The following is a 12,063-nucleotide window of genomic DNA, read 5'->3' on the forward strand; positions in this document are numbered from 1 at the left end:
CTATAAAATGTGATTACCATAATAAAACTTAGGCCATTTCTCTAGGCTTATAATCATGATACAATGTCTTATCTGTGTCCGTGATTTATAAGTGACGAGTTGGTAATACTGCAGGTTACAGCTCTAGATATATTTAAAAACCATCCATCCTGCGAGGACTTGGCTCCATAGAGTCAGGTCAACAACTAAATTTAACCTTAACAAGGGGTAGTGCGGCGCTAAACAATTATTCATTAAATAACACACATTACAAAGTTATACAACTTTGTAATGTATGTTATTGCAGAGCCCTGACCCGTGGGGGCCACTCCGCAGTGTAGATGGTTGTGAGGGTGCAGGAATCGGGGCAGCTGTAGGATGTAGTGTGGTCACGGTGTAGGCACGAGGGTGATACAGCTGGAAACCGGGCTCCTGACCATGCGGGAATACTGGGCATGCGATTCTTCGTTGTCCTTAGTCAGGGCACCAATGATCACACCAATGCCAAGGTTCAGAAACAACGGTAGTTGTATATTTATTGTAACGGTAGTAACTAGTAGTAACAGTCTCTCCGGATGCAACCGGGAATAAGGCAATCTTGGATAAAGCAGAGTAATGGGTGATGCTGCAATAGGCTGTGAGAGTAGCGTGCTGAATAATGGGAGTAGTAGTGATACTGAAGCAGAGATGCTGGGCGGAATGAGACTTGAATGAAATACTTGCTGTTGATGATTTGAGGAGATGATGATGAGAGGAATTGAAGAATGACTGAAGAATCGACACCCAGACGAGAATCTTGAGACTTGAGACAGGAACACAGCCAGTGGACTGGAGCAGCAGAGCACACGCAGGCCTCTCTCTTAGCAGGGAGAGAGGACAAAAACACAACTTGTCTCCTGAAGGTGGAGGACAAGACTGAGGTAGCACAGGAAGTCACATGGTAACCCCAGCCAAAAGCTCGATGACCATTGGTGTTACCATGGAAGCAGGGCACAGTCACGTGACATCCAGCCATTGCATCATCACACCACTAGGCATATACAGAGGAATATACATGAGAAGTACCATCCTTGAACACTAGGAGGCGACATAATACCATTAGACACTGATACCTGAATACACATGCAATAAATGACTGAAATGGCAGACCTGAATACTGCAGGGGTGACACAATACACGCAGTTTGCAGTGGACCATAGCTTTCCAGAACAGAACTGTTTATACTAAAAAGTATGAGCATGAGAATGGCTGTTCTGGGACACTGCATTATGTTAGTGAATCGCCCCCTTCCCCGTGTTCCACCCACACCAGATCCGGAAGTGTAGTGCTCTATACATACCTGCCTCTTGCCGACCCCCATCCGCCATCTTGTGCCAATGATGTCGTCTTCGAACGGACGGCCGAACCGCTCCGACCGTCCCTAGTGCCGGCCGCCCTCTGTCGCGTCATCAGCTGCTCAGCCGCGACGGGCTGAGCATAACTGTGCTCAGCCAATCATTGGCACAAGATGGCGGACGGGGGTCGGCAGGAGGCAGGTATGTATAGAGCACTACACTTCCGGGTCTGGTGTGGGTGGGGGAAACACGGGGTAGGGGGCGATTCACTAACATAACATACATTACAAAGTTGTATAACTTTGTAATGTGTGTTATTTAGTGAATAATTGTTTAGCGCCGCACTACCCCTTTAATGATTTTTATGTGCTGAATTCAAATATCACAAGGAAAAATGTGAATTGTCTCTAGTTTCTATAATATTGAAGAGTTCTCATGTTACTGTTTTGTGAATTGTATAGAATACAGTATAATAGCCTACATATCTATTACTTCTGCAATCATAAGGAAGCAGGTTTACTGTTCATGAACTTTTGAAATATATTCATAGGAAACTTAGTTCTATCTGAAATCAACTACAATTTACAGGCAGATCTAAGAACTTTTACAAATTAATTATGTTTTTTGAACTCTGTAATGTAGGTCCTTATTCAACAGCTTCTCGGTGCATTTACACGTGTCTTTTGTATTCATACATGGGATTGTCTCTGATAACTGTCCAACAGTAATCTGCAAGCATTGATGGGTTCCATTTACCCCAATACCTTAGGCTAGGTTCACACTGGGTTTTTGCAATCCATTTTTTTCATCCGTTTTTTGCATTTGTATGCATCCGTTTTGATCCGTTTTTCCACTGACTTCCATTCTAAAAAAAAAAAAAAAAAACGGACACTTCATTTGTGTCCGTTAAAAAATGGAAGATAATGGAAAAGCAGATCAAAACGGATGCATACAAATGCATCTGTTTTTCTCATCCGTTTTTCGCAAAAAAATGGATGAAAAACATGGATAGCAGAAACGCAGTGTGAACCTAGCCTTATACCATAACTATTGGTCATTCTAAGATGATGCAATATACCAGTTGTATCACAGGCTGTGAGAAGTATAGAAAGTACATCTATATCTTGAAAATTAGAGCAAATTTCAAAATGTAAAGATTATTTTCGATCTCAGCACCCCAAAATTAATTAGGTTCAATTGTTTTCATGTCGGAGCCTTTTTGGCTGTTGACCAGTGTAATCGGCCTGTGTAAAAGGCCCTTAAAGGGGTTATCCAGCGCTACAAAAACATGGCCACTTTCTTCCAGAGACAGCCCCACTCTTGTCTCCAGCTTGGTTTTCAAAGATTTTTATTAGTTTTTTCCAAGAATGAACAAAGACTAACATAGGCTAACAGAAAACAAAGGGCCTACAACGGCCAACACCATAAGTCACTGGGAGAAGCGTGATACAGAAAGGAAATCAAACAGCTCTTCAACATAGTCAGAAGTCATAAAGTTAGCATGCATCACAACATGTAAGCTATCAGAGCGATAACAATACCATTAATATGAGAGAGAGCTATGTCCCGTCCCGGGGTCTTTTGGATTACCACCGCTTCTACTCACACTTTAGATACAGAAATGAACCAACAAAGAACCGACAAAGGCCAGATACACTTGGCCAGCCGGAGGACAAACAATCAGACAGACAAACAACAAGACAAAGACAGAGCCAAAAAAAAAGGGGGGGGGACAAGAAAGGGGGAAGGGGGGGAACAGATGAAATAGAGTCAGCAAGAGAAAGCAATCTTCGCCCTCCCTACCCAGTAGCCCCTTCCCCAATGTAAGAAATCCAGGGATCCCACACCTTTCGAAAACGATCTTCGGAATCGTGTAGTATGGAGTGTAAGCGGTCATTAACCATAATCCAATTAAGTTTAGATTTAACTATATCTAGGGGGACAACTGCTTTCTTCCAGGATGTGGCTATAGCAATTTTCGCAGCTAGAAAAAGAAAGAAAGCTAGTCGTCGCGTGGCCTTGGGGATCCCTGGAATCCCAACATTCAATAATGCAATAGCAGGGGACAGTCGTACATTACATTGACATTGACATTACATTAACAGTGAGTAAAGAACAGACAGTACATGGGATCCCACCGGCGAGTCAATGCACATACGTTCAAAGAGAGTGGTGAGCGTAACGTCCTTGGCCTTTTCCTTCAGAGCAGATAGAAAATGTACAATGTACAATGTACAATAATCCTTTGGGCGTATGCATTGTCTATAATAAAAGTTACCTATCCTGTAGAGGCCCATGTCCACCCACCACTGAAACCGAGTGGGCACATAATTGGTGGACAGCTGCGAGCAGACATCCATGGTAACAGATCGAGGGCTAGTTTAGGGCAAGCAGACTGCTCAAGTTCAAGCCACAGCGGGCGAGATGTTGTCCTATGCAGAGTAATGATAGGCGGAAGGCGGGCAGCATAGTGGTACTTAATTAGGTTAGGAAGCCCCAAACCACCATTGACTTTGCTTGTGTAAAGTGTGCGTTGGGCTAGGTATTGGGCAAGGAGGTTAGCGGGGAAGACAACAATAAAAGGATGTCATCAGCGTAGAGCGCACATTTATGCTGTGCCCCACTGACCTCAATCCCCTTAATACTATCATGGGACCTGATGAGGCTGGCTAGAGGTTCAATTTCCAGGATAAATAAGGCCGGAGACAGGGGGCAGCCCTGCCTGGTGCCACGTTTGATCTGGATCTGTGGGGATAAATGGCCTTTAATGTTAACATGCGCGGTAGGGGGATGAATATAAGCCACGTAAAATAGTCAAGAACTTAGACCCAAATCCCCACCTATCTAAAATATAAAACAGGTAGTCCCAAATAAGGGAGTCAAACGCCTTATGAAGGTCTAGAGAAAGACACAGAGCTTGTTTCGTGGGTGTGGTAGTAGCCCAACGGGATCGTACTAGAGAGATTAGGTCAATGACCCTCCTCGTCTGGTGCGATGCCTGTCAATGTGGGGTGAAACCCACTTGGTCAGGGTGAATATATTGTTCTAAAAAAGAATTCAGTCGGATTTTTGTAAGAATTTTAGTATCTACATTAATAAGAGATATTGGCCTGTAATTTTCACATAAATGATGGTCCCGATCTGGTTTCGGAATAACTGAGATATACGCCTTCAGTGATTCCGGGCATGGTAAGTGGCCTTCCCTAATATCATTAAACATGAGGACTAAGTACGGAGAGAGGATATCCGAAAACTTCTTATAGTAAAGACCCGAGAACCCATCCGGTCCCAGGGCTGACCCTATTTTAAATGTTTTGATAGCTGCAGACACTTCTTGTAACGAATAGGGTCATCCATTAATTTAGTATGAATCGGGGAAAGGACCTGTAAGTCCAAATCCGCAAATAATTCATCTGCTTTTCGCCTATTAAAAACATGGTCGTTATTATAGAGCTTAGTATAAAAAGAGTGGAAGGAAGAAAGTACTGCTTTCGGGTGTTTGGAAACAGAGCCATCTGTTAGTCTAAGAGTAGGGAGCGCTGCGTTTCTAATTCTAGGGGTAAGACGTCGTGCCAGCAAAGTACCTGGTTTGTCACTCTGGCTAAAAAAACGATACTGAGTCCAACGAAGACTTCGTTCTGCCACTGAAGTGAGGCACATGTTCAATTCAGTGCGAACTGTCTCTAGTTTGGCAAGGACATATGGTTTAGGGTTCCTTTTGTTTTGAGCCAGTAATTTAGAATATTCAGCTGATTTCTTAGTCAGAGTGAGCTCCCGTTCCTAACCTAGAGGCCATGCTCAGCAGTTTACCTCGCATGCAAGCCTTATGGGCTTCCCAATTTATAAAAGAGGAAGTATCCTGGGCAATGTTTACTTGGAAATACGCTTTAAGTTCTAAGGTAATCTCTTCGAGCAAAGCTGGATTAGTAAGCAAAGTCTCATTTAGTCTCCAGGGGAGAAGAGCGGGGGTTTCCCAGAATGAATGTAAGGTGGCCGATACTGGGTCATGGTCAGACCAGGGGGCTAGAGAGATTTTTGAGGTAGCTAGATTGAATGCCAATGCCGAGGACAATAAGATGTGGTCTATACGTGAGTAGGAGGAGTGTGCCATTGAAAAATAAGTGTAATCTCTGCCTGATGGATTTGCTGAACGCCACGCGTCAATCAAATCATAGGAGTGGAGGAGTGTGGCTAAGTCCAAGCCCAATTTGGTCGGTGCTCGAGTTTTAGGTACTGTGCCAGCCTTTTTATCTAAGGTGGCGTCCAGTGCCAAATTCGAGTCCCCAGCAAATAGTAGCTGTCCAATAAAGTGAGGAGCAAGAGTCTGCAACATATCCTGGAAAAACGTAATCTGACCTGTGTTTGGAGCGTAATAAGAAAGAAACGATACCGCTGTGCCCTGGAGTGTGCCCGTAACTAGAATATATCGACCGTCCGGATGGCTGTGAGTGCTAGCGAGGACGAAGTCCACCTGTCTGGAAAGAAATATGCCCACTCCTCTCTTCTTCTCGTCCGCAAGAGCTAGGAAATACAAAGGATAATCTTTATGCATAAATTTAGGAAATGAACCTTTAGAAAAGTGGAGTTCCTGCAAAAAAAGAACGTCAGCCCTCCTAGAGTGAAACAGTTGGAAGGCCTTCTTCCGCTTAGTAGGACTATTAAGGCCTTGAACGTTATGCGTCACCACTTTAAAATTAAGGATTCCCGCCATCATGGGGAGGGAGAGGAATGCGATGAAGACTGGAGGTGAGGGAGGGGGCAAGGGAAAGGAGCACACAGGGAGTCAAAAAAAAAAAAAGGCCACAGACAAAAGACGAACAGAAAAGACAACAGACAACATAAAAAAAACAAAAACAAAATCTGAACAGAAGTGAACCTAGGGTCACGAACCCTTGTAGGGATCTCCCGACTGATCCACCCAAATAACCTCTCCAAGGATCAGCCATGGAAATCAAGGAGAGCGCATACCCCTCCGCCAGCTAACAACAGACTACTAAAAAAGTGACCAAAAAGAATTTGCAAAAGGCATAATGAAACAAGAATAAAATAAAGGGGATGGTAAAGAAGGGGAAGGTAGAGCAAAGGGATAAGGGAGGGGGCGGGAGGGAGGGAGGTAGGGAGAGGGAAAAAGGGAAGAGGATAAGGGAAAAGGCCCACAATAACTTGTTGACCACGTCGGTCATATGCGAAGATAAAGCACCCGGCTCAAGGTGCTAAGAAAATAAGTAGGTGTTCAATGAGACTAGGTAGGTGGTCGTCTCGCAGCCATCTTCCAAAGGGGCGAAAGGGGAGGACGTTTTCTCCATGAATGTTCAGTGAGGTGTGATGGCCATTTAGGGGGATCAGATGCGTCACGTGTGAGGAAGCCCAGTGATTCCAGGACCGTTTCGCCTTCTTGAAATGATGGGAAGCTGTTGGTGCGGTTGTTGTAGGCGAATACTAGGCGAAACGGGAAAGTCCATCTGTAGCGTATCTCCTTCTTCTGCAGGATCTGAAGTAATGGTTTTAGCCTCTTTTGGATGGTGCTAGGCGCCAGATCAGCAAATATTTGTATAGGAGTGTCCCGTAATCTTATTTCTGGAGTGTCCCGGGCTGCTCTCAAAAGTTTCTCCTTGGTAGAGAAATAGTGTGGTTTCACTATGATATCCCTTGGCAGGCCGTCCGCCCTGGGTGCTGTAAGTGCTCTGTGCACTCTATCGAGGTCATAGTAGCGGTCAGAAACGTGCCAGGAGGATCCTGTCCCTTCAGTATTCCACCGTGGAGGTTTGCCCACCTCTTTCTGAGCAGTCATCATCTGCTGTGTTCTCCTCCATGCTCTGCTGACTAAAGGCTATGTCAGCTATAACTTTGTCTATAGAGGATGCCTGGGACAGCTGTAGCTCAAAGAGGTCAGAGGAGGGACTGGGAGGTTGAAGGGACGGGGTGGCCATCTGTGGCGGCGTCTGAGAGGAGCTGAGGGGAGAACTGCTGGTGCTTGGGGAACCAAGCTGCAACACGCTGCTGCTCTCTGTAATGGCGCCCCGGCCTGCTTTCTTTTCCGGGAGCCTGCGTGACGTCACCGGAGAAGCGGGAATGCGGGTCCGTGTGCCCCCCTTCCTACCCGTTCTGCTAGCCATCGGTGTCCGCTGATGTTCCCCTAGTGCCACTGAAGCACAGGGGACTCGTAGAGCCGGGTGAGCGCTAGTAAAAGCTGTCGGCGGCCGGCAGGGTTACGGAGCTCAGCGGGATGCGTCCGCCATGCGCTCTCTTGTCTCCAGCTTGGGCGGGGTTTTGCTGCTCAGTTCCATTGAAGTGAATGGAGAGTAATTGCAAACCGCACCTGAACTGGAGACAAGAGTTGTGTTGTCTCTAAAAGAAAGTGGCCATATTTTTGTAGCACTGGATAACCCCTTTAAGAGACCCCATCAATCAAATATTTTGGCATGTTGTTATGTCCAAAGGGTTTTTTTCTTTTTAAGACAAGTACTCTTTAAAACAACTACTGCCTTGTGTTCAGCTGACTTTTAGCTTCTACATGCTCCGGTACTATAATTTTTCTGATAAAGTTATGACTACAACTCTCAGATATATAGCAAAGTATCACAAAATCAAGAAAGAAAAGAAATATTTAGTACAATACAGAAATATTATGTGAGTGATGACCTAAACCCTCAAGGGCTAACAAAGCAGGAAGACAACATGAAATAATTTACCTGCCATTTCACAATACATACCAGCATGCGGGAACACACCTTGCTACCAGTAACATAGGTCACTTAATAGTCTCAGCCATGGCGTCTGCTGATCTGAGAGACGAGTTGCTCTGCTCCATCTGTCTGAACCTTTATACAGATCCTGTAACCCTGAGATGTGGACACAACTTCTGCCGGGGATGTATTGATCAGGTCCTGAATACACAGGAGTTGGGAGTTTATTCTTGTCCTGAATGTAGAGAAGAGTTTCAAGATCTTCCTGTATTGATGAGGAATATAACTCTACATAATGTAACAGAACGTCTCCGGTCTAGTCAGCCCCATCAGGAGGAGATCACCGGGATCTGCTGCACTTACTGTGTGGACTCTGCTGTACCTGCTGTGAGATGCTGTCTGCACTGTGAGGCTTCTCTGTGTAATAAACACCTTAGAAGCCACAGCAAGTCACCAGAACACGTCCTGACCGATCCCAGCACTTCCCTGGAGAAGAGGAAATGTTCCGTCCATAGGGAACTTTTAAGGTACTATTGTACTAAGGAGGCCATCTGCATCTGTGTGTCCTGCAGATTGGACGGAGAACATCAGGGACACCAGGTGGAGAACCTGGGCGAGGCTTCTGAGAAGAAGAAGAAGAAACTGAGAAATGTTCTCCAGAAACTGATGACAAAGAGAGAGAAGACTGAGGAAATAGTCCGGAGTGTGGAGGAGCGCAGGAGAAAAGCTCAAGAAAAAGGATCTGGAGAAGCCGAGAGAGTCACTGCCCTGTTTATAGACATCAGGAGACGGCTGGATGATCTGGAGAAGAGGGTCTTGAGTGAGATCTCCAGGCAGGAGGAGCAGCTGTCACTGTCACTGTCTGACGTCATCCAGAAGCTGGAGATAGAGAAGGACAAGCTTTCCAATAGGATGAGGCACATTGAGGAGCTGTGTAACATGGCGGATCCACTGACTGTTTTAAAGGATCCAGAAACAGGTGACTGGTGTGATCTTGGGTGGGAAGGTGTTGAGGACACAGGGAGACATGATGGAGGCGATGCGGACATAGGAGGATATGATGTAGATGTGATTGCAGGGATGTTACATGCAGGTATTTCTGGTCTAATAACACATCTAGAGACCATCTCTCCTGCAAAACCAAAATCAATGAGGCCACAACCCCCTAGGGTGCGATCTCGGCCCAGTCATACACAAGCTTCACCTGTCTCAGGTACAGAATATGGGGGCCATGGTGTAATAGTCAGGACTGGGGGTGCTGGGGGGAAAGGAGCGATCTATGGGGAGGGTCCTGCAGACATATTACTGGACATAAACACTGCGGCTAATAATCTCCTCATATCAAAAGACCTGAAAACTGCATCACGGACACAAAAATCACAGAATTGTCCAGAAACCCTTAGGAGATTCCAGGATTATCAGGTGATGAGCAGACAGGGATTTACCTCAGGGCGACACTACTGGGATGTGGAGATCAGTGGTTCAGATTGGTGGAGGGTGGGGATGTGTTACCCCAGTATAGACAGGAGGGGGCGCCTGTCACACATTGGATATAATAAGAAATCCTGGTGTTTACGTAGAGAACGGTGGTGTATTAATAATATTCAGTACTTGGTGATACATGACAGTAAAGTGATTCAGTTACCTGACCAGATCTCCAGTGATAGAGTCAGGATCTGCCTGGATTATGAGGGCGGGCGGCTGTCGTTTTATGAGCTGTGTGACCCCATCAGTCACTTACACACCTTCACCGCCACCTTCACCGAGCCCCTTCATGCTGCATTACATGTATTGGGTGGTTTTATAAGGATATTGGGTGAGGAGTAGCTGTATGAAACATCATCATAGAAGAAATCTGCCCGGGAATGGTTGACATCACAGGAATCAGATAGTTAATGTAATACAGGAATGGGAGGGGCTAAATTTGATCTATTTTTTTTTTCTTTTTATCTTACTACCTTTAACTACTTAAAGGACAACTCCGGCCAAAAGTATTTTTTGATATGTTATTACTTATGGAAAGTTAGAGAAATTTCTAATGTACATTAATTATAGGAAATGCTCATATACTGCTATTTCCCTTAATTTAGTAGATCATGGAGACTTCAATCTCTCGAATCAGAGTGTAATTACAATGGAGTGTCCAGCAGGGGGTGCACTACATATAGAAGTCAATGAGTACCATTGACTTCTATATATATATTGCGCCCCTGCTGGACACTCCATTGGAATTACAATGGATGTGTATGTAAATGTAATGTACAGTATGTTTTTGATTGAATAGATTTATGAAATACTTTGGGGAGGAAGTGTCCTTGCTCCCCAGAGTACTCCATAAATGTATTCAATCAGTAAATTTGGAGGGCACCGAGCAGGGAGGGAGAGAGGTGCTTATGCATCTATTGGTGCTCGGTGCTGGACACTTACACACAGTACTACTCCTCCCATCCTCTGCTCATAGTATGAGCAGAGGATGGGAGAGTAGTACCTGTGCTTTCCCCAGCACCGCTGGCTGCGCCGCTCCTCACCCAAGGGCTTCAGCATGCCCCCTCCTCCTCCCAGCTATCCCGCCGCTCACCACCGCTGCTCCTCACCCAAGGGCTTCAGCATGCCCCCTCCTCCTCCCAGCTATCCCGCCGCTCACCGCTGCTCCTCACACAAGGGCTTCAGCATGCCCCCTCCTCCTCCCAGCTATCCCGCCGCTCACCACCGCTCCTCACACAAGGGCTTCAGCATGCCCCCTCCTCTGCTCCCCCTCCTCCCAGCTATCCCGCCGCCGACTCGTTGCCCGGCCACACTGACCCACTCACTGCCCGGCCGCCGCTCTCTGCTTACATGCATGCCGACCGGGGACACCGGGAAACATCGGGATCGCCGTGCTCCCTGCAGGGGGGGAAAGGGCTGACGTTACATTGTTACATGTACATTATAAATTTGTCTAACTTTCCATAAGTAATAACATATCAAAAAATACTTTTGGCTGGACTTCTCCTTTAACTACTGGGAGATATAATAAAATACAATTGTCTTGATGAGTAATATTCTTAGTGTAACATATTATAGTCTTAAAAAATACTGATATATAAGACATATAACCTACTTCCTCTCGTGTCCCTCACATTGAAGGATAGTCTTCAGTTTTGACTCTTTTAACAAATAAATAAACTTATATTACTCCACAAGGTGTCGGCCTCATTCTTAACCTTAATTACTAACAACTAAGTAATGCCTTTGAGGAGACAGAATGGAAAATATTATGTAAAATGTGGCTGTTTTCTGAAATGGTCATGGTGGTTTCAAGTCACTTTGCATAAATCGATAGGGCTTGTGACTTTATAAAAATTCATAATATACTTTGCCAAGCCAAAATGTTTATTTTTGCGACATAAACAGCTTGAAACTTCTGGCCACTAGGTGTCACTCTCCTGGCTTATTTGTGATCAACTACCTATCACTGCTACAGTTCTGTCTCTAACAACGAAGACATCAAGACAGAAAGCAGAAATTGCAGGACATTAGGCCCTTGCTACTGCTGATCGCCACGTGTAAAAGGGGCTTTACTCTCCCCTCTCAATGTAGCCGTCGAGCATTTTTTTCCTCTTGCCACAGTATTCAGTCTTTGCCTTAATGGCAGAGCCCCCTTGACATGTGTCTCTTTATGTGATAATAACTTAGATGTTTTTACTTATTGATATATGCATATATCTGTGCTGTCAGTTCCCAGATCACAAATGCAGTGCATACTTACCATCAGTGCTGCTGTGTAATCCGGTGCTGTCAGCTTCCGTCCTGCTTCCACTGTAACTACAGGCCCTCGATCCACCTCCTACAGAATGAATGACTTCCGGAGGAGGTGGGACAGTGGCCTGAAGACACATCGGCGGCTGGTAGCTGACAGTGCCGGATTACAAAGCAGCTTTGATGGTAAGTATGAACTGCATTTGTGATCTGTAAACTGACAGCACAGATATAGGCATATCTATGCTGTCACTTTCCCTTTGCCGCACATCTCCTGTCCTATCGAAAACAATACATTTTAAAGATTCTTCAAAAGACACGATCAA

At 45.4% G+C, this 12,063-nt stretch overlaps 2 protein-coding genes across 2 annotated transcripts in view; one reads left to right on the top strand and one right to left on the bottom strand.

Annotated features, from left to right (window-relative positions):
- The window catches only part of LOC138788426 (aldo-keto reductase family 1 member C3-like), a 58,565-nt gene extending 50,321 nt beyond the window's left edge, over positions 1-8,244 (bottom strand). The window contains exon 1 of the mRNA XM_069966296.1: positions 8,027-8,244. Coding sequence (XP_069822397.1) covers positions 8,027-8,032 — 6 coding nt within the window. The 5' untranslated portion in view covers positions 8,033-8,244. The remainder of the gene's footprint in view (positions 1-8,026) is intronic.
- LOC138788324 (E3 ubiquitin-protein ligase TRIM39-like) lies at positions 8,075-10,174 on the top strand. Its single transcript, XM_069966087.1, has one exon. It carries the CDS (start codon positions 8,084-8,086, stop codon positions 9,824-9,826), a length of 1,743 nt encoding a protein of 580 aa, XP_069822188.1. The 5' UTR covers positions 8,075-8,083; the 3' UTR covers positions 9,827-10,174.
- The last annotated feature ends 1,889 nt before the right edge of the window (positions 10,175-12,063 follow it).

This window comes from Dendropsophus ebraccatus, chromosome 1 (assembly GCF_027789765.1).
Source record: "Dendropsophus ebraccatus isolate aDenEbr1 chromosome 1, aDenEbr1.pat, whole genome shotgun sequence".
Classification (NCBI taxonomy): Eukaryota; Metazoa; Chordata; class Amphibia; order Anura; family Hylidae; genus Dendropsophus; species Dendropsophus ebraccatus.